The 26,429-nt window shown below is 33.7% G+C and overlaps 1 protein-coding gene across 1 annotated transcript in view; it reads right to left on the bottom strand.

Annotated features, from left to right (window-relative positions):
* The window catches only part of PARPBP (PARP1 binding protein), a 62,906-nt gene extending 36,527 nt beyond the window's left edge, over positions 1–26,379 (bottom strand). Inside the window, exons 1-3 of the mRNA XM_051961087.1 lie at positions 26,230–26,379; positions 9,561–9,791; positions 3,755–3,862 (exon numbers count right to left, since the gene is read on the bottom strand). Of these exons, the coding sequence (XP_051817047.1) occupies positions 3,755–3,862; positions 9,561–9,791; positions 26,230–26,379 (489 nt within the window). The remainder of the gene's footprint in view (positions 1–3,754; positions 3,863–9,560; positions 9,792–26,229) is intronic.
* Between the last annotated feature and the right edge of the window lie 50 nt (positions 26,380–26,429).

The following is a 26,429-nucleotide window of genomic DNA, read 5'->3' as shown; positions in this document are numbered from 1 at the left end:
AGTCATTAGCCTTCTTTTGTGAAGGCAAAAAAGGCCATCTTTGGCTTTAATTCTTATCTAGCCCTAAGCACTGGATGGGTGTTGCCCCAGACAAACTCAGAACGGAAAAGACTTTAGTTTAAATACAATCTACTTGGAAGTCAAGACATCACTCTCCTGATGCCATTGGTCCCCTTCCAGATTGAAGGACGAATAATAGCAACATGCTCATTAATTTCATCAGGAATCAATCAGGGGCCCTTCTCTCCACTCATAAGGCTATCCTTCCTTGTTCAAGTCCTTATCCCCTCTTGCCTAGATTATTACAATAGTTTTCTAATTAGTCTTTCCCATCTCAACTAACATCTCAAGTCCCTCCTTTCCTCCAATCCATTCTCTATATAAATGCCAAAATGATTTTCCTTAGGTAGAGATCTGACCATGTCATTCCCCTACACAATAAACTTTCTACATGAGGCCTTATTTGATCTCTCCAAATGTTAATGTTTCCATACTAAATTACCTATTATTTATTTTGTATGTATTTATATGCATAAATATTTTATGTGTCTTCCTTGATAGAATGTAAGCTCCTTGAAGACAAGTTCTGGTTCATTTATATCTGCATTCTTAATACTGGCAGAGTGTCAGACACATGGAAGACACTAAACATTTTCCAAGTAGTAGATTGGTTATAATTTGGGTCACAAATTAGTTATAACTTTTCTAATATTTGTTTTGGATTCTGGAATATTTTAATTTTTTTTGGTTTTGTATCTCAAATTTTATGTTTTGCATATTCTAAAAATACCCTTCAATATTTGTGGTCTTAAATTGGTCCACTAATCAATTGAAGTAATATTTGTAAGAGATTTAGTACAATGCTTAACACTTAATTATTATTAAATAAATGCTTGTTCCTTCTTCCCCACTCCCAGTAAGCACTAAGAAATAATACAATTCCTTAAGAGTTTTCCAAGAACTATACAACTTTACAACCATATTTAGAAATTGGAAAGTTGGATAGTCCATATTACTTTAGAAGTGAGCTACCTGGAAACGCCAGTTTTGGTTTGGAGATATTACAAGAAGCAAGGTATTGATCTTAAAAGAATTTCTAAATAATAAATGATACTTGTAAAGAATATAACGCAGTAGGCTAGATGTTTAACAACCTTTTTAATTCCCTCTATGTATCTTTTATCTATTAAACACTGAAATCCTATTTGTACCTCTCTGACATCTGGAAGAAATATTAATTTGACAAAAGATTAAAATCTCAACAAGGCAAATAAAAGCTCTTAAGTATCAATAACTTAATTCTCTATTTTTTCTACACTTAATATAATCTACTTCCTATTTTGCTACCTGTTCTAAGGCCCCCACCTCACTCCCAAGGGGGGAAAAAAAAGGTTAATCACTACAGATTTACCAATTCTCTGCTGGGTAAAAGTCTAAAGCTTTAGTTCTCACATTTACAACTTGCTTGCTACAATTGGCACATTCTCTCCTGACTTGTGGGCCTGGGCAAACTTGAAGGAAAAATATCTTGGATTCTTTACAGTTAGAGTCATTTTGACTTCTGTCTACAGTTGGAGCTCTCTCCCTCTCATTATGGTCAGATAACATGGCAGTTATGGTACCCTTGCTGTTGTATTCTCAAGTGGCTTTGAAGAGGCACTCTCAAAAAGCATTCCACAGAAGAAGAGATCTTTGGTCCAGAAGAAATGGCATATATTGGAAAAATCCACAAGATTGGAACTTTTCTGAAGATACCAAAAATAAAAATACCGCTATTTGTTTTTGTGAAATGGACTGATTCCACAGATCTCAAAAAGCATTTGCAAAACTTATTTTGATATTGAAGAATCTTATTCAAGTTTTTTTTCTTTTTTCATTCCTTCACTCCCCACTTATTTCTTATTGAAGAAAACCAGTTTTTGTGCCAATTTGTGAATAATACATAAGGGAGAAAAATAGAACAGAGCTAGCAAAACTATGGGGGCAAAGTGAAATTGTGAATGTTCTGCATTTGTTGCTTCAGAATTTCCACAGCACCAATTTAGCCTAACTAAAACACGTGTGACCAAAGCACACATGTGTGCATATACTCACGCACATGGACACCCACATACATACACATGGACACACACACACACACACACACACACACACACACACACATTAAAAAAAACTTCATCTAGAAATACTCATCTTGAAATAGCAAACATCTTTGGTGTCTATTCTCAAGGTTAACTAGAAGGCTATCTCAGACATTCAGTACGCTTTTAATGCTTTCTAAGAATATTTTCTGACATGAAACTATGTTTTCTAGCTTTTCCTTTTACAAAATACATGAAAAAAGTATACAATTAATAAACAGAAAGTATACTACTCTATGTTCAGGTGAAAACATAATAGAGATCTAAAATAATGACTACCTAAATAGTTTCAATCATTTTAGAAACAATATAAGCAGTAATAATACAAGCTGGTTGTTGTCCTTCATTCTCAAAGAGAACCAAAATGACATTGCTATGTTTGAGTTCAGTTATGTGTGTCTGACTATAGCTGATCAGATCAGTATGAGCTCAGAACATACTGCCACATGTCAAACACAAATAGTCCCTCTGAACATTTGGGGAGCATCTTGTAGATGAATTGGTCATGTAGTGAGATCATTCACAGCAGGATTCACAGAATCTAGAATGCTAAAGAATGGCTCCCAGTATTTTGGCAAGATGGAAATATGGAAAGACAAGTTTTACACAAGATATGAAGGTCTGGACAAGATCCCATCATCACTGAAGGGAATACCAACATCAATAAACTCATAAATGTTTCTTAAGTATCCAGATATTGTTTACATGGTAAACCATATTGTTTAGATGATTTATGGTAAAACATTCTTTATATGGCAAAACATATTATGAGGTTTCTAATCTTTCAATCTCATCATTCATCTTACATTAAAAGTACCTTCAACAAAAACTACTAATCAATTTTTGATCTGTTCATGGTCACATAGATTTAGCCTATAGAAAATCTATCTAATTGAGCCTCATGTCTTTTTCTGTTCTACTTTGTATATGGAAATGCTCCTTTTATTTAGTATTTGTTAAGATCAGATTAAAAAAATAAAATTTTTAGGGGAAAAAAAAGTCTTAATAAGGTTTTTGTTATGTGGTCATTCTCTCTACCAGCCAATTACTAACAACATGCAAATGAAAAGAGATGTTGGCCAATGCTTTATTTAAATGAATTTTAAAAACCCAATTAAGTCTCACTTCCACCACAATCTTCACCCTCTTACCACACATACATATACACACTTGTGAGCTGTGTTTTAATAAAGATTCGATGCAATATTGACTAGTAATTATAGCGAAAGGCACTGTTTTTTGAACTACATTCATACAAAAGTAAAAGTGAAAGACTCTCTGCCCTCAAAGAGCTTATACTCAAATTCAAGGGATCAATGAGCCTAGGACTTAGAGCTCACAAGAGGAGAAGGACTGGTCAAGACGCCATTATCACTAAAGGAAATACCAACATGGCCATTCTTTCTACGAAGAAGTCATCGAATTCAAACCCCTTGTTTTACAGATGAGCAAACTGAGCCTTGGGGAAGGTGAGTGACTTGCTCACAGTCCCACAACTACTAAGGGAAAGAGGCAGGATCTGAACCCCAAACTACTTGACTCCAAATCCAACTCTCTTATTTATGTAGAGGTGCTTCAGGAATCATATTCTACTAATCCCATTTTCCTGGTACCTTTTTATTATCCAAGTTGCATTTAGTGGTTGGAGATTCTGATCCAAAAGGATTTATATTTTCATAGGATGTGCACGATCTTCCAGATATGAAATCTAATAGTTGTACCTGCAATAAACACACAAGATAAAATGAATATGTCACAATACAAAGGACTGAAAATTTCTAATAAATAACTCTGTAAGGACAAGGATATATCAGAGGAGTTTGCCATGGTATTTCTGAACCATAGCATTCCCACCAATTTACTTTTCTTCTCTAGTCTTACAAAAGAGGAAGCCTGAAGTTGAGAACAATTTCACAACAAGACTAAAGACAGACAGTATTTTAACATATTTCCATTCCTTAGACAAATCATAATATGTATCATAATTAGCTGGAATACCTAAAGATGATAGTCAATTATGTATAACAGGTAAATATAGAAAAAAGTAACTGTAAAGATAATTAAAAAATTAAAGAAATGTTTATTTTGAAATGCATTTCATATCTATTTAAATAGGATTATAGTTAATATGCTTGGAAGTTATGTTACTTCAGATAAAAAAAAACCAGTCACACTATGAAGATTTAACCCAAGAGCAGCTAGAAAGTTGTCTGGCTTGTTAATTCTATTCCCACTCTCTATTCCCTAATTCTTTTCTAGGGACACAAAGAACCACAAAAAGCAGAATTGTTTCTTAGGTGAAAGGGATTCAGGAGAGAAAAGAAAAGTCATTTCTCAGGAGTAATCCTAGAATAAAACTGAACTGACACAATCCACATCAATTTGTTATCTTTTTTTTTTCTTTTTGTTTTTCCCAAATTCAATTTTATTTTTGGCTTCATATTCTTTCCCTCCCACCCACTCCATCCTTAGTCCTACTGAGAAAATATGAAAAACAAAACCCATTATAAACATATATATTCAAGCAAAACAGTTTCTTGTCTTAGCTATGTCCAAAATCAGGACAAAAACAGGCAGCCATTAGCTTTTCATCTGGAGATTAGTTTCATCATGAGTCTTCTGGAATTGTGATGAATCATTGTGTTGATCAGCATTCCTAAACCTTTTCAAATTTGTCTTTACAGAATTGCTATTAATCTCTAAATTGATGATCTGGTTCTGCTCACTACACTTTGCATCAGATCATACAAGTCTTTCCAAGTTTCTCTGAAACCTTCCTTTTCATCTTTTCTTACAGCACAATAGTATTCCATCACCTTCATATACTAGAATTTATTCAGCCATCTCCTGATGATGAGCGTGTTTATCAAGAAACTTGCTACAAAGAATTCCTATCTTTCCCCATGTCCTGATTCTCTTCTAGTTTTAGCAACATTGGTTTTGTTTGTGGGAAAAAAAATTTTAATTTCAAGTAATAAAATTATCCACTTTACCTTCCATGAACCTCTAGATCTCTTCTGGTCATAAACTTTTCCCTTATCCATAGATGTAGTGGGTTATTTCTTACATTTTCTTCTAATTTATGATTTCACCCTTTATATATAAATCATGTACCCATTATCTTGGTATATGGTGAGACATTTCTGCCAAACTATTTTTCAACTTTCCCCAAGTTTTGTTGTTTTGGGCTTGTTTTTTGGATTTTCTGAAATAGTGAGTTCTTGTTCCAGTAGTTGAGATCTTTATGTTCATTAAACACTTATTTATTTGCTTCTATATGTTGTGTACCTAATCTGTTCCACTGAACAATCACTATATTTCTTATCTAATATCAAATCATTTTGTTAATTATGGTTTCGAACTATAGTCTGAAATATGATACTGCTAGGCTCTCCTTCTTCCCATTTTCCCTCTTAGTTACCTTGATAGTCTTGAACTTTTATTCCAGAAAAAATTTATTATTTTTTCTAATTCTTTATAGTAATCATTTGGAAATTTGAAATGGCACTGTTAGTAAATTAATTTGGATAGCATTGTCATCTGTATTATATTGACTTGGCCTATCCATGAGCAATTAACATTTCTCTAGTTATTCAGAACTGTCTTTTATTTGTGTAAAAAATTTTATAAATATGGCTATATAGTTTCTATAGATGTCTTAGTAGGTAGATTCTTGTGTGTTTTATACTTTCTGTAGTTGTTTCAAATGGAATTTTTCTTTCTATCTCTTTGTACTGGATTTTGTTGGTAATGAAATATATTTGATTTGTATGGCTTATTTTATATCTTGTAAATTTACTGAAATTGTTTCAATTATATAGGTGACTTTCTGGGGTGCTCTAAGTATACTGTCATATCACCTGCAATAAAGTGATAATTTTGTCTCTTTTCTATACCTGTTCTCTCAATTTTTCTTATTATTGTGATAGCTAACCTTTCTAACACTATACTGAATAGTAATTCTGACAACAGACATCCTTGCTTTACCCCTCATCTTATTGGAAGAGCTTCTAGTTTATCTTCCTTACAGTTAATACTTATTCTTGATTTTAAACAGATTCTACTTATCATGTTGAAGAAAACCCCTTTTTAATGCAATGCTTTCTAATGTTGTTGGGAAATAGGTATTATGTCTTCTCAAAAACTTTTTCTGTACATCTTAATTATGATTATATTTTTGTTATTCTTATGAATTATGTTTAGTTTTCTTAATATTGATGCAGCCCTATACCAACCTTAGTATATAATCTTTGTGATATATTGCTATAATCTAATAAATTTGCCTTCAAGTACTATTGGGGTTCAACTGAAAGCCACAAAAATAAGAATTAAAAACAGTCTTGAACTGTCATCTCATCAGAACTAGCAGATTTATCTTGCACACTGGTGTTGTACAAGACGTACTTAGCCTTAAAAAGCATGTGTCAACTCTAATTTGATCGGATTTTTCCTGTATGAAAAAAATCATTTGGGGCTATTACCAATGCCAGTGGTGTGATGGATCTGTAATAGCAGCATTAAATGATCTCGTGTTTGCTAACAGGCTTAGCTAATTAGTGAGGGTTCTCTTCTGGCTCCACCTCCACATCAGCTGTCTTGCCTTGCTAAGGATGACTCCTCCATCAGGCTGACTCAGAGACTGATGAATTCCTGCCTGGAACTGGGATGCTGTGAGAAGCCCCCAATGCACTGTTCACTTTCTTTCAGACTCTGCCTCCACCTAGTAGCCTTGCCCCTTGTCCATTCTTCTTTCCTCTTCCAGCTACTCTTTAGTGTGTTAACACTTTTTCTGTAAACTCCTGGAAAATAGGGACAATCTTATTTTCTCCATTATTAAAATTTGTTTTAATAGGAGAAACTGAGATTCAGGAGAAAGCTGCCACTCAGCTAAAGAGAAAGGAGCAAGGGCTCAGGACAGACATTACTAACCAGAAGAGACCTGTTACTTCTTCAAGAAGACTTCAGTCAGAATTAAAGATCAAAGCAAAACGAACCAAGGGCAGGGAAGTTGGGGTGAGAATGAGCAGGACACAGAAATTAGAAACTAGAAAAGATATAGGGGGTAGGGAGTGGAGAGACGTATTCATACAAAAACATTTATAGCAGCTCTTTTTGCGGTGGCTAAGAAGTGGAAAAAAGGCATGACCACGGAGAATGGCTAAAAAACTATATTACATGACTGTCATGGAATATTGTTCTAAAAGAAATGACAAAGAAGATAATTTCAGAAAAACTTGGAAAGACTTACATGAACTGATGCAAAGTAAAGGGAACACTGTACAGGAAAACATTGCCCACAGTAATGGCAATATTATAGGATGAAGAACTATGAATGACTTAGAAATTCTCAGCAATACAATGTTCCAAGACAATCCTAAAGGGCTAATGATGAAGCATACTCTACATCTCCAGAGAAAGAACTAACATTGTTTGGATATAGACTGAAGCAAGCCATTTTTTATTTTCTTTCATTCTTTTTTTCTTATTCCAAACTTCAAAATGATAAATATGGAAATGTTTTACATGATTGTACATGCATAACTTATATTTACTTACCGTCTCAGAGTTGAGATGGGACAGAAAGGGGATGGTGAAAAAAGAAAGGACAGGCAGAATTTGAAACTTAAAACTTAAAAAAAATGTTTAAAATGTAATTGGGGAAAGATAAAATATATTTTAAATTTTATTATTTTATTTTTAATTTTTTTTAATAAATAAATTACAGTTCTCAGAAATAAACACAGTAGTGCAGATATCAGGTAACCAAAGGAATAATCACCTCCCTCACTCTGGACTCTCTCTCTCTTTCTGTGTCTCTCTTTTTGTGTATGTTTGTATACACACACACATACACACACACACACACACACACATACACACACACACACAGAGTCTATTAGGGGGATGTTTAATATCATGTTGTATACTGACTTGTATTAAACTTGAAGTCTATTAAAACCACCAGATCTTTTTCACAGAAACAATTGTCTAACCACACCTCCCACATCCTGAATTTGTGAAGTAAGTTTTCTTAAACAAGTGTAGGCTGTACACATGAGCAAAACTAAAAGAAAAATACTTGCTTTGTGATAGCTTCTAGCTTGGTAAAAACAGAAAGAAGAAAAAAAGAGAAAGTGTTTGGAAAATCCACGAAGAAAAGAAAAAACAATGGAGGAGAAAACAAAAAAAATAAATAAACTTTTTGGAATAGACAGAACTCAGAGCTAAGAAAGTGATACTAATAAAGTGAATAATAAAAGTAATAATAAGTAAAACCATGAGCTGGATTTTTTAAAAGACCAATGAAGTTGATAAATAATTTGCAGATGTGATCAAAAAAAAAAAAAAAGGGAAATTTTAAATGAGAAAGGGAAAATAGCAAAGAGTGGAAAAACTATAATACTACTATATCAACAAACTAAAATTTTAAAAGAAATATAACCATAATATTTCCAAAAAAGGAAAATTATTCAAATTAACAAAAAACAAAAATTTACTTTATTTAGATCTCTCAAAAGTAAAAATTATGAAAGTCATTAGTGAGCAGTCACATAAAAGGTATTTTTACTAGATGGGTTCACCACTACTCAAACTGTTTCCAAATATAGAGGAAAATGGTTTTCTTATTCTTAATGTGAGTTACAAAAGGTTCAATTCACAAAAAGGCAAAGATAAGTCAGAAAAAGAAAATTTTCTAGTAACTTCTTTGTGCAAGGCCCTATGCTAGACTCTGAAATTTATTGACTCCTCCCCCAAAAAACAACAACAACAATAACAACAATAACCAAACTTCTAATCCTAGTCCTGATCTCTATCTGGCCATTGGACCTAGACGGCTCTGAAGGAGAAAATGAAGCTGGATAACTTTGCACAGCTCTGCCTCACCTAACTCCAATTCACATGTAAGTCATGACATCACCTTCTTAATGTGATAGTCTTCTTCAAGAATAAAGGACAAACAATAACAATCTATAAATCTAAATAGGCAAACAAAATTAGCCCTTGAGATATTTTGTAGGAAATGAGATTTCTAGCAGTACAGTTTTACTATCACATGTGCAAAGTAAACAGTAAAAGTAAAGTTCTTGGAAGTAAATCTTATGATAAAAAATTTGGTCTAGATCAGAAATCTAGAACTGGAAGGAATTTCAGAAGCCACCAAAACTAACTTATTAGTTATTAAGCCCAAGGTTACAAAGGGCATCAGAGAGAGGATTTGAAACCAGGTGTTTTGATTCTAGAGCTCCTGCTCTTTCTACTTTTCTACATAACACTAAATTACATCCTTAAAGAACAGTTTTCAGAGATTTTCTACTTTTAACATATTTCCCAAAATAAAAGTAGTATTTTAAAAAAAGAAGCCTATTATAAAAGCTCATATTTTGTTTAAAAGTAAAATAATATTTTAAAATTACTTACAGGAGACATTACTTTATTTTCACAAGTAGAAGTCAATGTTTGACACTTCTGGTACACATCAATAAGGTCAAGAATGTTAGCATTCTTCAAAAAAGCATCATAGGTCTTTCTGATGTCTTTATAATGTTCAACCACTTCCATATCTTCAAATGGCAGATCTAGTTTTTCATGTAGTAATTGCTTCCAAGCCATCAATACATCACTAAGAGAGACGGTGAATTCTCCAAAGTGCTGATGAAAAATGAAAATTAGAATGCTTCAAAATGAGAATTTTAAGTTGTTAACGTCAAGATAAATTAAAAGTTTGTTACAATTAACCTTATGTTGGCCACTGGTTTTGGAGTTATCCCCTTTCTTCCCTCCTACCCACAAACAAGAGAGCCAATTTGAAGTATTAACCAAATATTGGAAGACAAATATCAGGAAAAAGATTTGGCAGTTCTATAAGGGGTTAATCTAAGGCTAGTTTGTGATAGTCAAAACTGGTAGATTCAGACTTGAATAAATTTCCTGGGCTTCCTTGAAATTCTACTTTTTAACCAAAGGATATAAAGTTTATTTGTATATTTTACAGTATTTCAGAACTGTTAACTAGAGAAATGTTGGATTCAATTATTTTATTATTATTATTCTGTTATTTTTAAAGTTACTTTTAGATTCGTTTACCCATATATTTTAATTATTTTTATTTATTTCATTATTTCCAATTACATGTAAAAAAAATTTTATTATTTCTCTTTTTTTTATTATTATAACATTTTATTGACAGAACATATGCCTGGGTAATTTTTCCCAACATTATCCCTTGCACTCACTTCTGTTCTGACTTTTCTCTTACCTCCCTCCACCCCCTCCCCAGATGGCAAGCAGTCTTATGCATGTTAAATATGTTATAGTATATCCTAGATATAATATATGTGTGCAGAACCGAATAGTTCTCTTGTTGCACAGGAAGAATTGAATTCAGAAGGTAAAAATAGCCTGGGAAGAAAAATAAAAATGCAAACAGGTTACAGTCATTTCCCAGTGTTCCTTCTCTGGTGTAGCTGCTTCTATCCATTACTGATCAACTGGAACTGAGTTAGATCTTCTCTTTGTCAAAGAAATCCACTTCCAATTTCTTTGACAAAGACTCAATTTCAATTGATAAATGATGGACAGAAGCAGCTACACCCAAAGAAAGAACACTGGGAAACGAATGTGAACTATTTGCATTTTTGTTTTTCTTCCCGGGTTATTTTTACATTCTGAATCCAATTCTCCCTGTGCAACAAGAGAACTGCTCGGTTCTGCAAACATATATTGTATCCAGGATATACAGCAACAAATCTAACATATATAAGACTGCTTGCCATCTAGGGGAGAGGGTGGAGGGAGGGAGGGGGAAAATCAGAACAGAATGAGTGCACGGGATAATGTTGTAAAAAAAATTACTTTGGCATGGATTCTGTCAATATAAAGTTATTATAAAATTTTAAAAAATTAAAAAAAAAAAAGCAATCCACTTCCATCAGAATACATCCTCATACAATATTGTTGTCGAAGTGTATAATGATCTCCTGGTTCTGTTCGTTTCACTTAGCATCAGTTCATATAAGTCTCTCCAAGCCTCTCTGTATTCATCCTGCTGGTCATTTCTTACAGAACAATAATATTCCATAACATTCATATACCACAATTTACCAACCATTCTCCAATTGATGGGCATCCATTCATTTTCCAGTTTCTAACCACTACAAAAAGGGCTACCACAAACATTTTGGCACATACAGGTCCCTTTCCCTTCTATAGTATCTCTTTGGGATATAAGCCCAGTAATAGCACTGCTGGATCAAAGGCTATGCACAGTTTGATAACTTTGGGGGCATAATTTCAGATTGCTCTCCAGAATGGTCAGATTCATTCACAACTCCACCAACAATGTATCAATGTCCCAGTTTTTCTGCATTCCCTTCAACATTCATCATTATTTTTTCCTGTCATCTTAGCCAATCTGACAGGTATGTAGGGGTATCTCAGAGTTATCTTAATTTGCATTTCTCTGATCAATAGTGATTTGGAACTCTTTCATGTAAGTGGAAATAGTTTCAATTTCATCATCTGAAAATTGTCTGTTCATATCCTTTGACCATTTATCAATTGGAGAATGGTTTGATTTCTTATAAATTGAGTCAATTCGCTATATATTTTGGAAATGAGGCCTTTATCAGAACTTTTAATTGTAAAAATGTTTTCCCAGTTTGTTGCTTCCCTTCTAATTTTGTTTGCATTAGTTTTGTTTGTACAAAGGCTTTTTAATTTGATGTAATCAAAATTTTCTATTTTGTGATCAATAATGATCTCTAGTTCTTCTTTGGTCACAAATTCCTTCCTCCTCCACAAGTCTGAGAGGTAAACTATTCTATGTTCCTCTAATTTATTTATGATCTTGTTCTTTATGCCTAAATCATGGATCCATTTTGATCTTATCTTGGTATATGGTGTTAAATGTGGGTCCATGCCTAATTTCTGCCATACTAATTTCCAGTTTTCCCAGCAGTTTTTGTCAAATAATGAATTCTTATCCCCAAAATTGGGATCTTTGGGTTTGTCAAACACTAGATTGCTAGTTGACTATTCTGTCTTGTAAACGTAACCTATTCCACTGAACAACTAATCTATTTCTTAGTCAATACCAAATGGTTTTGTTGACTGCTGCTTTATAATATAGTTTTAGATCAGGTACAGCTAGGCCACCTTCATTTGATTTTTTTTTCATTAATTCCCTTGAAATTCTCGATCTTTTGTTCTTCCATATGAATTTTGTTGTTATTTTTTCTAGGTCATTAAAATAGTTTCTTGGGAGTCTGATTGATATAGCACTAAATAAATAGATAAGTTTAGGGAGTATTGTCATCTTTATTATATTCACTCAGCCTATCCAAGTGCACTTAATATTTTTCCAATTATTTAAATCTGACTTTATTTATGTGGAAAGTGTTTTGTAGTTTTGTTCATATAATTCCCGACTTTCCTTTGGTAGATAGATTCCCAAATATTTTATGCTATCGATTGTTATTTTGAATGGAATTTCTCTTTGTATCTCTTGTTGTTGGATTTTGTTGGTGATGTATAAAAATGCTGAGGATTTATGGGGATTTATTTTGTATCCTGTAACTTTGCTAAAGTTATGAATTATTTCTAATAGGTTTTTAGTAGAATCTCTGGGGTTCTCTAAGTATACCATCATATCATCTGCAAAGAGGGATAGTTTGGTTTCCTCATTACCTACTCTAATTCCTTTAATCTCTTTCTCGACTCTTATTGCTGAGGCTAGCATTTCTAATACAATATTAAATAATAATGTGATAGTGGGCAACCTTGTTTCACTCCTGATCTTATTGGGAATGGTTGCAGTCTGTCCCCGTTACATATGATGCTTACTGCTGGTTTTAAATAGATGCTCCTGACTATTTTAAGGAAAAGTCCCTTTATTCCTATCCTCTCAAGTGTTTTTATTAGGAATGGATGTTGGATTTTATCAAATGCTTTTTCTGCATCTATTGAGATGATCATATGGTTTTTGTTAATTTGATTATTGATATAGTCAATTATGCTAATAGTTTTCCTAATATTGAACCAGCCTGCATTCCTGGTATAAATCCTACTTGGTCAGTGTATTATCCTAGGGATGATTTTCTGTAATCTTTTTGCTAATATTTTATTTAAGATTTTAGCATCAACATTCATTAGGGAGATTGGTCTAAAATTTTCTTTCTCTGTTTTCAACCTACCTGGTTTAGGTATCAGTACCATGTCTGTGTCATAAAAGGAATTTGGTAGGACTCCTTTAACCCCTATTTTTTCAAATAGTTTACATACCATTGGAGTTAATTGTTCTTTAAATGTTTGGTAGAATTCACATGTAAATCCATCTGGTTCTGGGGATTTTTTTCTTAGAGAGTTGGTTAATAGCTTGTTCTATTTCTTTTTGGGACTATTTAGTCTATTTACTTCTTCCTCTGTTAATCTGGGCAAGCTATATTTTTGAAGGCATTTTTCCATTTCATTTAAGTTATTTAATTTATTGGCATAAAGTTGGTCAAAGTTAACCTCTAATTATTGTTCTAATTTCCTCTTCATTAGTGGCGGGTTCTCCCTTTTCATTTTTAAGACTAACAATTTGATTTACCTCTTTCCTTTTTTCAATCAGATTTACTAAGGGTTTGTCTATTTTGTTGGTTTTTTCATAGAACCAACTCTTAGTTTTATTAATTAATTCAATAGTTTTTTTTTTTTACTTTCAATTTTATTGATTTCTTGTTTTATTTTTAGAATTTCAAGTTTAGTGTTTGACTGGGGGTAATTTGTTCCTTTCCTAGCATTTTTAGTTGTAAGCCCAATTCATTGACCTTCTCTTTCTCTATTTTATGCAAGTAGGCCTCTAGAGATATGAAATTTCCCCTTACTACCACTTTGGCTGCATCCCACACATTGTGGTATGATGTCTCATTATTGTCATTTTCTTGGGTGAAGTTATTAATTATGTCTATGATTTTCTGTTTCACCCAATCATTCTTTAGTATGAGATTATTTAATTTCCAATTATTTTTTGGTCTATTTTCCCCTACCTTTTTATTGAATGTAATTTTCATTGCATCGTGGTCTGAAAAGGATGCATTTACTATTTCTGCCTTACTGAATTTGAGTTTGAGGTTTATATTTTAACTATTTTTATATTTTATAAATATAAAATATTTTATATTTTAACTATTTTTATTTATTTCATTATTTCCAATTACATGTAAAAGTTTTTTTAACATTCTTTTTTAAAACTTGAAGTTCCAAATTGTCTCTCTGCTCCTATCTCTTCTTCTTGAGAAGGCAAGCAATTTAATATAGATTAACATAGATTTAATATAAATATAAGATCATGCAAAACATTTCCACATTAGTCATGATGTAAAAGAAAACACAAACAAAATAAAACAAAAATAAAGCATGCTTCAATCTATCCTAAAAATTCATTCATTCAAAAAAAAATTTCATTCATTCTCTCTCTGAAGGTGGATAGCATTTTTCATTATATATCCTCAGGAACTGTCTTGGATCATTGTCTTAATTAAGGTAGCTAAGTCTTTCACAGTTGATCAGCTTTACAATGCTGCTATCACTGTGTACAATATCCTTCGAGTTCCATTCATTTTATTTTATGAGTTTATATAAGTCTTCTCAGATTTTTCTGAAACTATTCTGCTCATCATTTCTTAAAGCAAAATTACATTCCATCACAATTATATACCACAACTCACTTAGCCATTCCCTAACTGATGGACATTCCTAAGTTTCCAATTCTTTGCTACTGCAAAAAGAACTGCTATAAATATTTGTGTACAAATAGGTCTTTTTCCTTTTTATTTAATTCTATTGAGATACAGACCTAGTAGTAGTGTTGCTAGGGCAAAGAGTATTGCAATTTTAAAGCCCTGTGGGCATAGTTCCAAATTGTTCTCCAGAATGATTGGACTAGATCACAACTCTACCAACAGTACATTAAAAATAATGTTCCTATTTTTCCCACATCTCCTATATTTATCATTTTCCTTTTCTGTTATATTAGCCAATGATAGGTATGAGGTGGTATCTTGGAGTTATTTTAATTTGCATTTCTCTAAACAATAATGATTTGGAGCATTTTTTTATGAGATTATTGATAGCTTTAATTTCTTAATATGAAAACTGCTTGTTCATTTCTTTTGACCATTTATCAACTGGGGAATGGCTCTTATTTTTATATATGAGGCCTTTTTCAGAAAAACCTGTAGCAAATTTTCCCCTCAGCTTTCTGTTCTCATAGTTTTGGCTATATTAGTTCCATTTGTGCAAAAGTTTTTTTAATTTCATGTAATATAAATCATCCATTTTACATCCTGCAATCTTTATCTCTTGTTGGTCATAATCTCTTCCCTCATCCCTAGATTTAGCAGATATATTTTTCCATGTTCCCCCAACTTACTTCTAATACCACCCTTTATGTTTAAATCATTTATCCATTTCATCCTTCTCTTGGAATATGATATGAGAGACTATGCCTAGTTTCTGCCAAACTGTTTTCCAGTTTTCCCATTAATTTTTGTCAAATGTCAAGTTCTTAACATAAAAAGCTTGGATAGGTTTATCAAATACTATTTTATATCCAATTTATTCCACTGACCTAGTATTCTATTTCTTAGACAATACTGTATTATTTTGATGATTATGACTTTTTTTTGGGTTTTTTTGCTGTGGCAAGTGGGGTTAAGTGACTTGCCCAGGGTCACACAGCTAGAAAGTGTTACGTGTCTGAGGCCAGATTTGAACTCAGATCTTCCTAACCAGGGCTGGTGCTATGATTATCACTTTTCAATGAAATCTGAAAACTGGTACTGGTAGACTACCTTCCTTTACATTTTTTCCCCATTGACTCCCTTGATGTTCTTGGTTCTCTTCTTCCAGATAAATTGTTAGGACTTTTTCTAGCTCTACAAAATAATTCTTTGGAAGTTTAATTGACATGCTCCTGAATAAGAAAAGTAAGTTAGATAGCACTATTATTTTTATTATATTGGCTCAGCCCACCAATGAGCAAGTAGTTTTTCTCCAATTGTTTGAAGCTGTCTTTATTTCTGTGAACTGTTTTGCAATTGTGTTCATATAATTCCAGGGTTCGTCTTGGTTTAGATAGATTCCCAAGTATTTTATTTTGTCTGCATTTCTTTTCTTTTTTTTAATAGCTTTTATTGATAAAACATATGTTTGGATAATTTTTCAACATTGACTCTTGCAAAAACTTCTGTTCTAACTTCTCTCCTCCTTCCCTGCACTCTGTCTCCTAGCTGGCAGGTAGTCCCATACATGTTAAATACAATATATGTATACATATTTCTACAGTTATCTTGTGCAGTTATTTTCAATGGAATTTCTCTTTCTATACTTGCTGCTAGGTTTTGTTGGTAGTATATAGAAATGCTGAAGATTTATATAGATTTATCTTATATCCTGAAACTTTGCTGAAGTTGTTGTTTCAAATAATTTTTTAGTTGATTCACTAGGGTTCTTTAAATATACCATCACACCATCTGAAAAGAGTGATAGTCTTTTCTCAGCAATTTATTTTTCTTATTTAATTGCTGTGCTAGCATTTCTACCACAATATTGAAAAATAGTGATGATAATACAAGTCATTGTTTCACTCCTGATCTTATTGGAAAGACTTCAAATTTAAATCCATCAGAGATAATGCTTGCTCTTGATATTAGATCAATAGACAATACTTATCATTAAAAGGAAGTTCCATAATTTCTTATACTTTACTAGGGTTTTTAATAGGAATAGGTGTTGTAGTTTGTCAAAGGCTTTTTCTTTATCTATTGAGATAATCATGATTTCTGTTGGTTTTGTTATTGATAAGGTCAATTATGCTGATAATTTTCCTAATATTGAACCAACTTTGCATTCTGGGTATAAATCCTACCTGGTCATATATCATTCTGGTGATATATTACCATAATTTACTTCAAATACTTTATTTAAAATGTTCACATTGATATTAATTATAGTTTCCTTTCTCTGTTTTTTCTCTCCCTAGTTTAAGCATCAAAACCACATTTGTGTTATAAAAGGAAGTTGGTAGGACTTCTTTGCCCTTTTTTTCAATTAATTTATATACTATTGGGATTAATTGTTTCTTAATTCACTTGAAAATCCATTTGGTCCTATGGATGTTTTCTTAGACAGCCTATTAATGGCTTTTCCAATTTATTTTTCTAAGATAGGATTATTTAAATATTCTATTTCCTCTTCTGTTAATCTGGGCAATTTATATTTTTGTAAACATTCATCCATTTCATTTAGATTCCTAGTTTTATTGGCATTTAATAGGAAAAAAAGAACTCAATAATTGCTTTAATTTCATCTACATTGGTAGTGTATATACCCTTTTCATCCTGGTTATTTGGTTTTCTTCTTTTTAAAGATAAATTAACCAATGATTTATGTATTTTATTGAGTATATAAAACCAGCTTCTACTTGTATTAGTTCAAAGATTTTCTTACTTTCCATTTTACTAATCTCTCCTTTGATTTTTCAGGAATTTCATTTTGACATTTAATTAGGGCCTTTTAATTTGTTACATTTTTAATTGTTATTGTTGTTGCTTATCTAATGTATTGATCTGCCTTTTTTTTTTTTTTGATTGATATACACATCTAAAGATATAAATTTTCCCTTAAGTATTGCTTTGGCTGAATCCCATGAATTTTGTAATGTCCTCTCATTGTTATTATTCTCTTTAGTAATATTATTTCTTTGATTTCTTTTTCAACCCATTCATTCTTTAGTATTAGATTGTTTAGTTTACAATTAACTTTAAACCTATGTTTCCACAGCCCTTAATATAATTTTTGTTGTATTGAAGTCTGAAGAGGATTCATTTAATATTTCTGCTTTTCTGCACTTGTTTGTAGGTTTTCCATGCCCTAATGTATGGTCAATTTTTATAAAGGTGTCATTTACAACTGAAAAAAAGATATAGTCCCTTCTATTTGCATTCAATTTTCTCTTGATGTCTATTATATCTAACTTTTCTAAGATTCTATTCATCTCCTTGACTTCTTATTCATTCTACAGTTAGATTTATCTAGCTCTAATAGGGGAAGGTTGAGGTCTCCCACTAGCAAAATTTTATATCTATTAGCTCATTTAACTTTTCTTTAAGAATTTGGATGTACATGTTTAGTATTGATATTACCTCGTTGTATATGTTTTTTTCCCCCACAAGATGTAGTTTCCCTGCTTATCCCTTTCAATTAATTCTATTTTTGCTTTTCTCATGATTGCTGTTTTTTTTTTTTAACTTCAGCTAATGCAAAACAGATTCTGCTCTAGCCCCTTATTTTAGTTCTATATGTCTCTCAGTTTTAAATGTATTTCTTGTAAACAGCATGTTGTTGGTGTCTGGTTTCTAATGAGTTCGTCCCATTTACATTCATTGTTATGATTATTAACTATATATTTCCCTTCATCCTGTTTTCTTCAGTTTATTCTTCTCTTTTTATTATGTCCCTCTTCTCAAGTTATTTTGTTTCCACCATTCTACCTTGAATGTGAGGTTCAAGCATTGTCTCTTCTCACTCCACCCCCAACCAATTCCCCTTTCATTGTAAAAGCTTTTCCTTGCATGCTTCTCTTATGTGAGATAATTTTTCCCATTCTATCTTTCCCTTCCCCTTTCTCCCAGGGCATCCTTCTTTAGATGGAAGGAAGGGAGGGAGGAAAGAAAGAAAAGAAGAAAGGGAGGGAGGGAGAAAAAGGAGGAAGGAGGGAGGGAGGGAACACAAGGAAGAAAGGAAGGAAAGGAAGAAGAGAGAGAGAGGAGAAAAGGGTGGGGGGGAGAGAGGGAGAGTGGGAGAAATGGAGATGCTTCAGTCTGCAATTGGGTTCTCTCTTTAATCATAATTTTTTAGGTAATCAGATAATTTTTAAATTATTTCTCCTTAATCTTTTTTCCAGATCAGTTGTTTTTTCAACGAACTATTTCATATTTTCTTCTTTTTCTTTTTCATTCTTTAGACTCTTACGTTGTTCCTTGATTTTTCATGGAGTCATTAGTTTTCACTTGTCAAATTCTAATTTTTTAAAAAATTCTTTTTTTCAGTGAGCTTTTGTACTTTTTTTCATTTGACCAATTCTGCTTTTTAAGAAATTATTTTCATTGTGAATTTTTGTATCTCTTTTTCCTTTTGTCAATTCTTTAAGGTTATTTTCATCAGTATTTTGTATCTCTTTTACCAAGCTGCTATCTTTTCATAATTTTCTTCTTTTGTTCTCACTTCTTGACCTATTTTTTCCTCTATCACTCATTTCAATTTTAGAATCAATTTTTAGTTCTTCCTAGAATTCTTGTCAGGTTTGTGTTCGATTCCCATTTTTCTTTGAGGCTTTGTATGAAGTTGTTTTTGTGTGTCCTGATCTTCCCTGTCATCATAGTAGCTTTTTATAGTCAGGTTCTTTTTGCTGTTGAAGTTTGCTAATTTTTCGATCCTTTTTCTTGATTTGGGACTTTATGTCAATGTTAGGCTCTGTTTGGAGTGGGAGTAGGGGAATTGCAGCAGGAAGGTCACTGTCTCAAGCTTCAGGGTTTTTTGCTCTATTGTTCTCAAAGGTAATACTGGGGTCAGAAGGCTTTCAGGCTTCCAAGATGGTATGATGTGGGGAGAGGTGTAGTCACTGCTTTCCTTATCTATACTCTGGTCCTTACCTAGAAAGGGCACTGATTCCTTGGACTTACAATCAATACTGCTCTTTAGGACCCTTGTTCCCTTGGGATTAGAACCAGTACTGTTCTTTGAGTCCCTGATCTTGGGGCCAGAAGTGATACTGTTCCTTAAGGCTTCCACTTTCTCTTGACTGAAAGTTTTCCTTCCTGCCCTTGAGCAACAACCCAGAACTGGGTATAGATAAAAGAGCTGTCAAACATTGCCTGGTCCTGTGTCCAGTGCTAGTACAGGGATCCGCTGTAGTCCTTTCTGATCAGCTACCAGGTCCCCTTAACATCTCTGACTTGAAAGCTCCCAAAGCTGCCATCCGTTTGGGCCTCCTCTCTGATGTCACAGATCTTTCTTTCCAACCTCTACATTATCTTGGGCTGGAAGAATATCTTATTGACCTTACCATGGTTTTGTCATTCCAGAAAATAAGGTGTTATTTTAAAAGTTGCTTGAATGGGAACATTGGAAGACTTCAGCTGAGTGCATTCCCTACTTTACCATTTTGGCTCCACTCTGCAAGTCCATCTATGAATTTTTTTAACCTCATCTGAATCTGTCTAATGTCTTTGTGAATTCCCATAGCCCACACTATTCCAAGAAGTGTTTGTCTTAAAATATGGGCACACAGATATAGAGGGAGAATTAGATTTCATTTCTTTAATCTGTTCCAGGGAAAGCAAAATATCATTGCTAAAATCTAACATTACACTTTCCCACCTTAGTCCCAGCTTAGTGAGCATGATTTTGATTCAATGCTGAACTTTTAAAGTATGCTTATGTTAAAAGTCAGTTAGTTAGGATTTCTTTCAAGAAAGCTCAGACTACAACTAATATACATAATCAATATCTTCTCTAGTCCTTTCTGCTTGGCCTACAGCCCAGGAAAATAGCATGTATTGCAATCTGGCTTGAATTACATCCTGGTTGCTTAGAGACCCAATATTTTGATGGGGACATTTTGTTACTCACTATCAACATTTCCTTGCAAATCTTAGATAAGTGTATAGTTTTCCTGAAAGTCCCTTCAATATTTCCATGATAGCATCACTTAATGACCATGGTTGGGATTCATTACTAATTGGTTTTCCTTCTTATAATCCTCTTTTTCAAAGAATCTATAGTCAGACAGTTATTATGGGACCTTTCAGAAAATGCCAACCATTAATTCACTCAGTAATTTTGCTGCCTCTTTCCAACAGAGCATATTTATGAAGTTTAACTGTGTTTATGAGATGGCTATATAGGGCTCTGAGAAATTTCACATGCTGTTCTAAGAATCTATTATTTATAAATAAAAAAATTTCTACCTACGAGTACCCAGGTTGTCTCTGTTACACTTAGAGATCTGTCACAGTAATTCTCCAGGATCACTCTTTTTATTCATTAATGGTAAGGAGATGATGGTCAATGAAGCCTGGAAATATAGGAAGGAATTCTACTACCTGTTGCTCTTTTATTCCATAAAATCTAATTTTCTATTTGATAATCATCTTTAAAACAAGATAACCTGAAATGGCCTGAAAATTTCTTCTTTGCACTTCTTTGTAAAGATCAAATAATGTTTTTTAAAACACCAAATCTAGTGTTAAACAATGTAGGCTTGCATCCTGGCTATTAGTTAATAACTATCTGGCTTAGGCAAATCACATGCTTCTTGGATCTGTTTGCTTATCGGAAAATTAAGGGGAAATGGACTGAGTGAACTCTGAGGTTCCTTGAAACTGTAAGTTCTAAGCTTCCAAACATCTAAGTAAAAAATTCATCCTCAATGTCTCTTTAATCAATTATATCAGAATCTGGGAAAACAAAATATTTCATAAGACTGGCCCAATTAGCAATCTTTTTTTTAAAAAGATAATTAGTTTGATAAATGATAATTTTCCAGTTTTATAATTATATTATACACATAAAAGGCAGTATGATGCACCCACCAGCTTCTGAAGTCATGAAGACATGGATTCAAGTCATGTCTCTGACATACAATGGCTACATGACCCTCAGTAACTCACATAAGCTCTCAGTGCCTATAGTAACTCTTTAAGGTGAAAAGTTGCCAACCAACATTGATAGAAAGCCTATGGGTATTAATAGAGGAATGTTCCCTTTTCCAATTAAATCACAGGTCCAGTGGTCTCCCCAAAATTACACACATACATATATAGACTCAATGCCACATCATAAAGTAGAATAAGGAACCTGGAGTTCTTATAGCAGTTCTTTAATTAATTGGCTATGTGAGGTGAGGCAAATCATTTAACCTGCCAATTTCTTCACTTTTAAAATGAGGATATCATTTCCAACTTTCTTTACAGCTCTATAATTCATTGATCTATGCTTTTAAAACCTAGCCCCCAATTAAGCAAATTCAGGTATTTCTAAGAAAATATGAATTATGTGAATTATCTTAAATATTCCAGGCACAATTTTTTTTCTCTTATAACATCCTTAAGAGAGCAAATCTAATAAAAATGATAGTGAACCTAAAATGTTTTCTCATACCATCCTAAAATAAATTTCTTTGAATGTACATAGTTAAAATAAAACTTTGCAATCCCTTGATCATACAAGAAAAGGTTTTGATTAGATTAACAACATTTATATTGGGTTTGTAAAAACATTTTAAATCTAAATAAAAATGCACTCTATATATCAGTTTTCATGATCAGGTGCCCACCATGACAGCATATTCTATGATTCAAACCAGTAACAACTGATTGAGAGAGTCTGTGGTCAAATCGCAAAATGTTTTGCTAGGAAAACATGCCAGCTGGCTAATGTTTGAAGGAAGTTCAAAATGTTCAGTGCTTTAATTCTCTGATGGACATCAGAAAGATTATATTTCACAAGAATATAATGAGAAAGACAAGGTTTATGGATTTTTCAGAACACAACGGTTTTTCTTTTTGATGGTGTCAGAACAGTTATTCTTTTGTAATAATTCAAAGTTTTATTCCTTAAAAAAAAAATGCTCACATCTAGATCTAGTTGGAGAGAGCTATGTTTAAAAAGAAAAAAGAAAAGAAAAGAAATGGAGTATTTTTTGTAAATGTTAGTTGTTTTTCTTGCTCTATCAGAACCGATGTCTCTGTAGGGTCTATTTCAGACATCCTGCTATCCCACCAACAGACTAATCATTCAAACATTTGCACAACGGTCTGGATAATAAGGGTTTTTCACACATTTGGGTTTTTTTTTTCTCCTGTTGGCCAATCTCTGTTGTAATCACAAATCTTCTGGGGCTTGATACAATCATTCACAAACAACCATCTGGAGAACCTGACTATCTGCAATGATACTCTTTCTACTTGAATCTTGGGCAAGATGTCCTTTGCAGTACAGGCAAATGTTTTGATGGACAAATACTGCCTTTTCTACACCTCCCATGCCTTGAACAATTGATAACTCTTACACAGAAGTCATTTCTGTGGTAGCATGTGTATCAAGCAGTGTTGTATAATCTTCATTTATTCATTCTTCATCATAAAAGAACTATTTTGAAGTTGTTCCACAAAATATAGTTTCACATATTTTAAAAATCAAGCACAATGAGATCCTATATCCACTGCCCATCTCACCCTAAGGATGTGACTATGAAGACACAGTCAACCCCAGAAAATAACTCACCAAAGCAAAACAAGCAGGGCCCAGAATGGGAAAATAAGAGAATTCATAACTTCACTTAGTAACTGTAAAGTGCTTTTAAGGATCACACGCTGCTCTGCAACACAAGAACCCATCTCTTCCTTTTTTTTTTAAATACAAATATTTTCCTGGGATGCAGAATGAATGGTGATTAATTCTGAAACAACCCAATCTCAGAAGGACTCACGCATCATACGAGGAGGCTGGATGTAGCCTATTTCCTACCCTGACAAGTGAGGGGGTGGTAAGGCTGTGGATTCAGCCTGACTTTCTAAGAGCTAGGGAAAAAATGACACAAGATAGTCTGAGAGCAGCATCAAGTGGTCAGTTTTTTTCCGCTAGGGAGAACTGGAGATGTCTGCTAGAGCCAGCAGGAAGAGAAAGACTAAAGCAGAAGGGGTGGCTGATGCGATGAGCCGCCAGAGAAGACTGGAGGGGACAGAATCAGCAGGGAGCAAGTTTTGGCCTCAGCCCTGGCCAACAGAAGGCTCTATTCTCCAAGTTTCGCTATCGAGGGGCAAAGCTACAATCAGAGTCACTATCCCTCCCAGGGTCTGATGCCTGGCTCACAGTCTCTTTCTTCACTTTAATCCATCTTCTGATATTCTGGGGACAATGATAAAAATGCTGAGGGTCTTAGTTATCAACCTTTTGAAATCTCTCTTCCAATTCCCAAATCTCAACTAATTTTATAGAAGCAAGACACATGTCTTTTTTTTCCCCATATTTATTCTTTCCTGATCAGTTTTGCCTGTTGTGTCATTTTTCAGTCATGTCTGAAGCCATTTGGAGTTTTCTCAGCAAAGACACTAGATCAGTTTGCCCTTTCCTTTTCCAGCTCATTTTACAGATGAGGGAACTGAGGCAAACAAAATGAAGTAACTTACCCAGGGACACAAAACTAAAGTGTCTGAAGTCAGATTTGAACTCATTAAGATGAGTATTCTTGCCTGATGCCCTATGCTCTATCCACTGCACCACCTAGCTGCCTTCCTGATCTAAGCAGGATGAATATTCAAGAATGGAAGTACTCAAACTGGTTAAGTTCAGAAGACCCAGAAGTCCCATCAGTGATCTTGAAGGTATTCCATGGTCTGGGAAAAATGTGAGACAGCAGGCAAGCAGCCCAGCCCAGCCACAGCCAAGTGATGCTTTGGAGTGTTTCCCTTCCCCAGAGGTCTGTATGTGTGGGGGATGGGTAGGGGATGGAGAATATTGGGGAGGGTGCAGAGCAAGAGTCTCTAGCCCAATCCAGCAAATGGGTCTGAAACCTAGCAGGGAACTTCACCTGAAGAGAAATTCATGAGGACTCCATGAAGGATTTCTAGGTTCAGAAGTGGGGAGTTTAGATATCACATTATCTGTTACTTTAATTTCCAGCCTATCGTCCCCAGATACAGTATAGGTACAAAGAGAGAGTATACTCTAGTTTGAGGAAAATGCTTCATACTAACTATTCACCTTAAACCTTCACAAATTCTCTTTCTTGAAAAAAAAAAGGGGGGGAGGGAGAATTAAACATAGCAATTAAAAGGTCTTGGGAAGAGCAGTTATGGTTGAATGATGAGTTTTTTTTAAAAGGTTCCGGGGGCAGCTAAATGGTGCAGTGGATTGAGCATCAGCCCTGAAGTCAGGAGGACCTGAGTTCAAATCTGGTCTCAGACACTTAAAACTTCCTAGCTATGTGACCCTGGGCAAGTCATTTAACCCCAACTGCCTCAGCAAAAAAAAAAAAAAAAAAGACTTAATCATGCACTCATTCATCAATATCACAACCTCCATACATATATAGATAAATAGACATATAGATAGTTTCTGAAGGCTGAAAAAGAGCTTTCTTACAATATCCTTGGAAGATACAGTGTGATTTAAATAGGTAAACCTTGTCTTTCCAAAATACAAGAAACCTTCTCGAGGGAAGACACCATCTCTTTTGTTTACTCAGCTGAATTAGAAGACCTCAAGCCCAATAAGTGCTTGATAAATTGCTGAATAAAAGTACAGACAGCCTTCTACAAGAATGATCTGGCTCAGTGCTTCCAACCTATATTTTTCCCTATCACACTAAAATAACTCTACAAACTATAACTTAACTCTGCCAGTGTAAAAATTGGCTTAAGCCTCACATAATTCACTCATTCCTCCATTTATGAAAAGGAAGTGGAAAAATAAACAGATGAAAGCCAAGCTTGATAGTGATTTACAAATCCAACCATGTGAATCAACCGTCATCCACCTGTCATCAATGCTTACAGACAGGTGAATTACCAATTGGAAAAACATCACACAGGTAGTGGGTCCAAAGTCAGATGTCAAAAGTGAATGTGGCTTTAAAAAGCCTCTTGGGAATATGATTAAGTCAAGACAGCTACTCTCAGAGGAGAAACAAAAGTTTGAAAAATAAGCTTTTCCCAAAAATAAAATGTCAAAAAAAAAAGTTTACAAAAATAGGCTAAAACTAACACACATAAGTTCCAAGCCTATTATTTAAAAAAAAAAAAAAAAAAAAAAAAGCATTTAAGTGTTTTTCAGTTCGCACTACCACTTTTGAAAGGGAGAATTTCAAAATTCATCTCGATAGTCTGACCAGGTAATTGGGGCAGCAGAATCCTTACAGAGGCATAATAGGAAACTCCAGAAGATCTTGGAGCATTTATGTTTATTACAGAGTTCCTTAAAGCAACTGGTACCTGAAGCTACTAAGACTATTTCCACTCTCACCCCCTGGAAGTCTACTGACCTGTTTATTGATCTCTGCCATAGACAGCTGCAAAGCCTCGAGCATGAAATCAGCACCACACACAGTAGTTCTCTCAGAAGGACAAAGGCTGTGCCAATTTCTTCTCAAGCTCTTGATCATTTCCAAGACAGCTTCAGAAAGTGGAGCCATTTTTCCTAAATGGAAAAAAGGGACCTTGTTAATCAAGTTAATTCAGTTTA

The sequence above is a fragment of the Antechinus flavipes genome, chromosome 5 (genome assembly GCF_016432865.1).
Source record: "Antechinus flavipes isolate AdamAnt ecotype Samford, QLD, Australia chromosome 5, AdamAnt_v2, whole genome shotgun sequence".
NCBI lineage: Eukaryota > Metazoa > Chordata > Mammalia > Dasyuromorphia > Dasyuridae > Antechinus > Antechinus flavipes.
The sequence above is the reverse complement of the archived record's forward strand: the minus strand, read 5'-3'. Positions and strand labels throughout refer to the sequence as shown.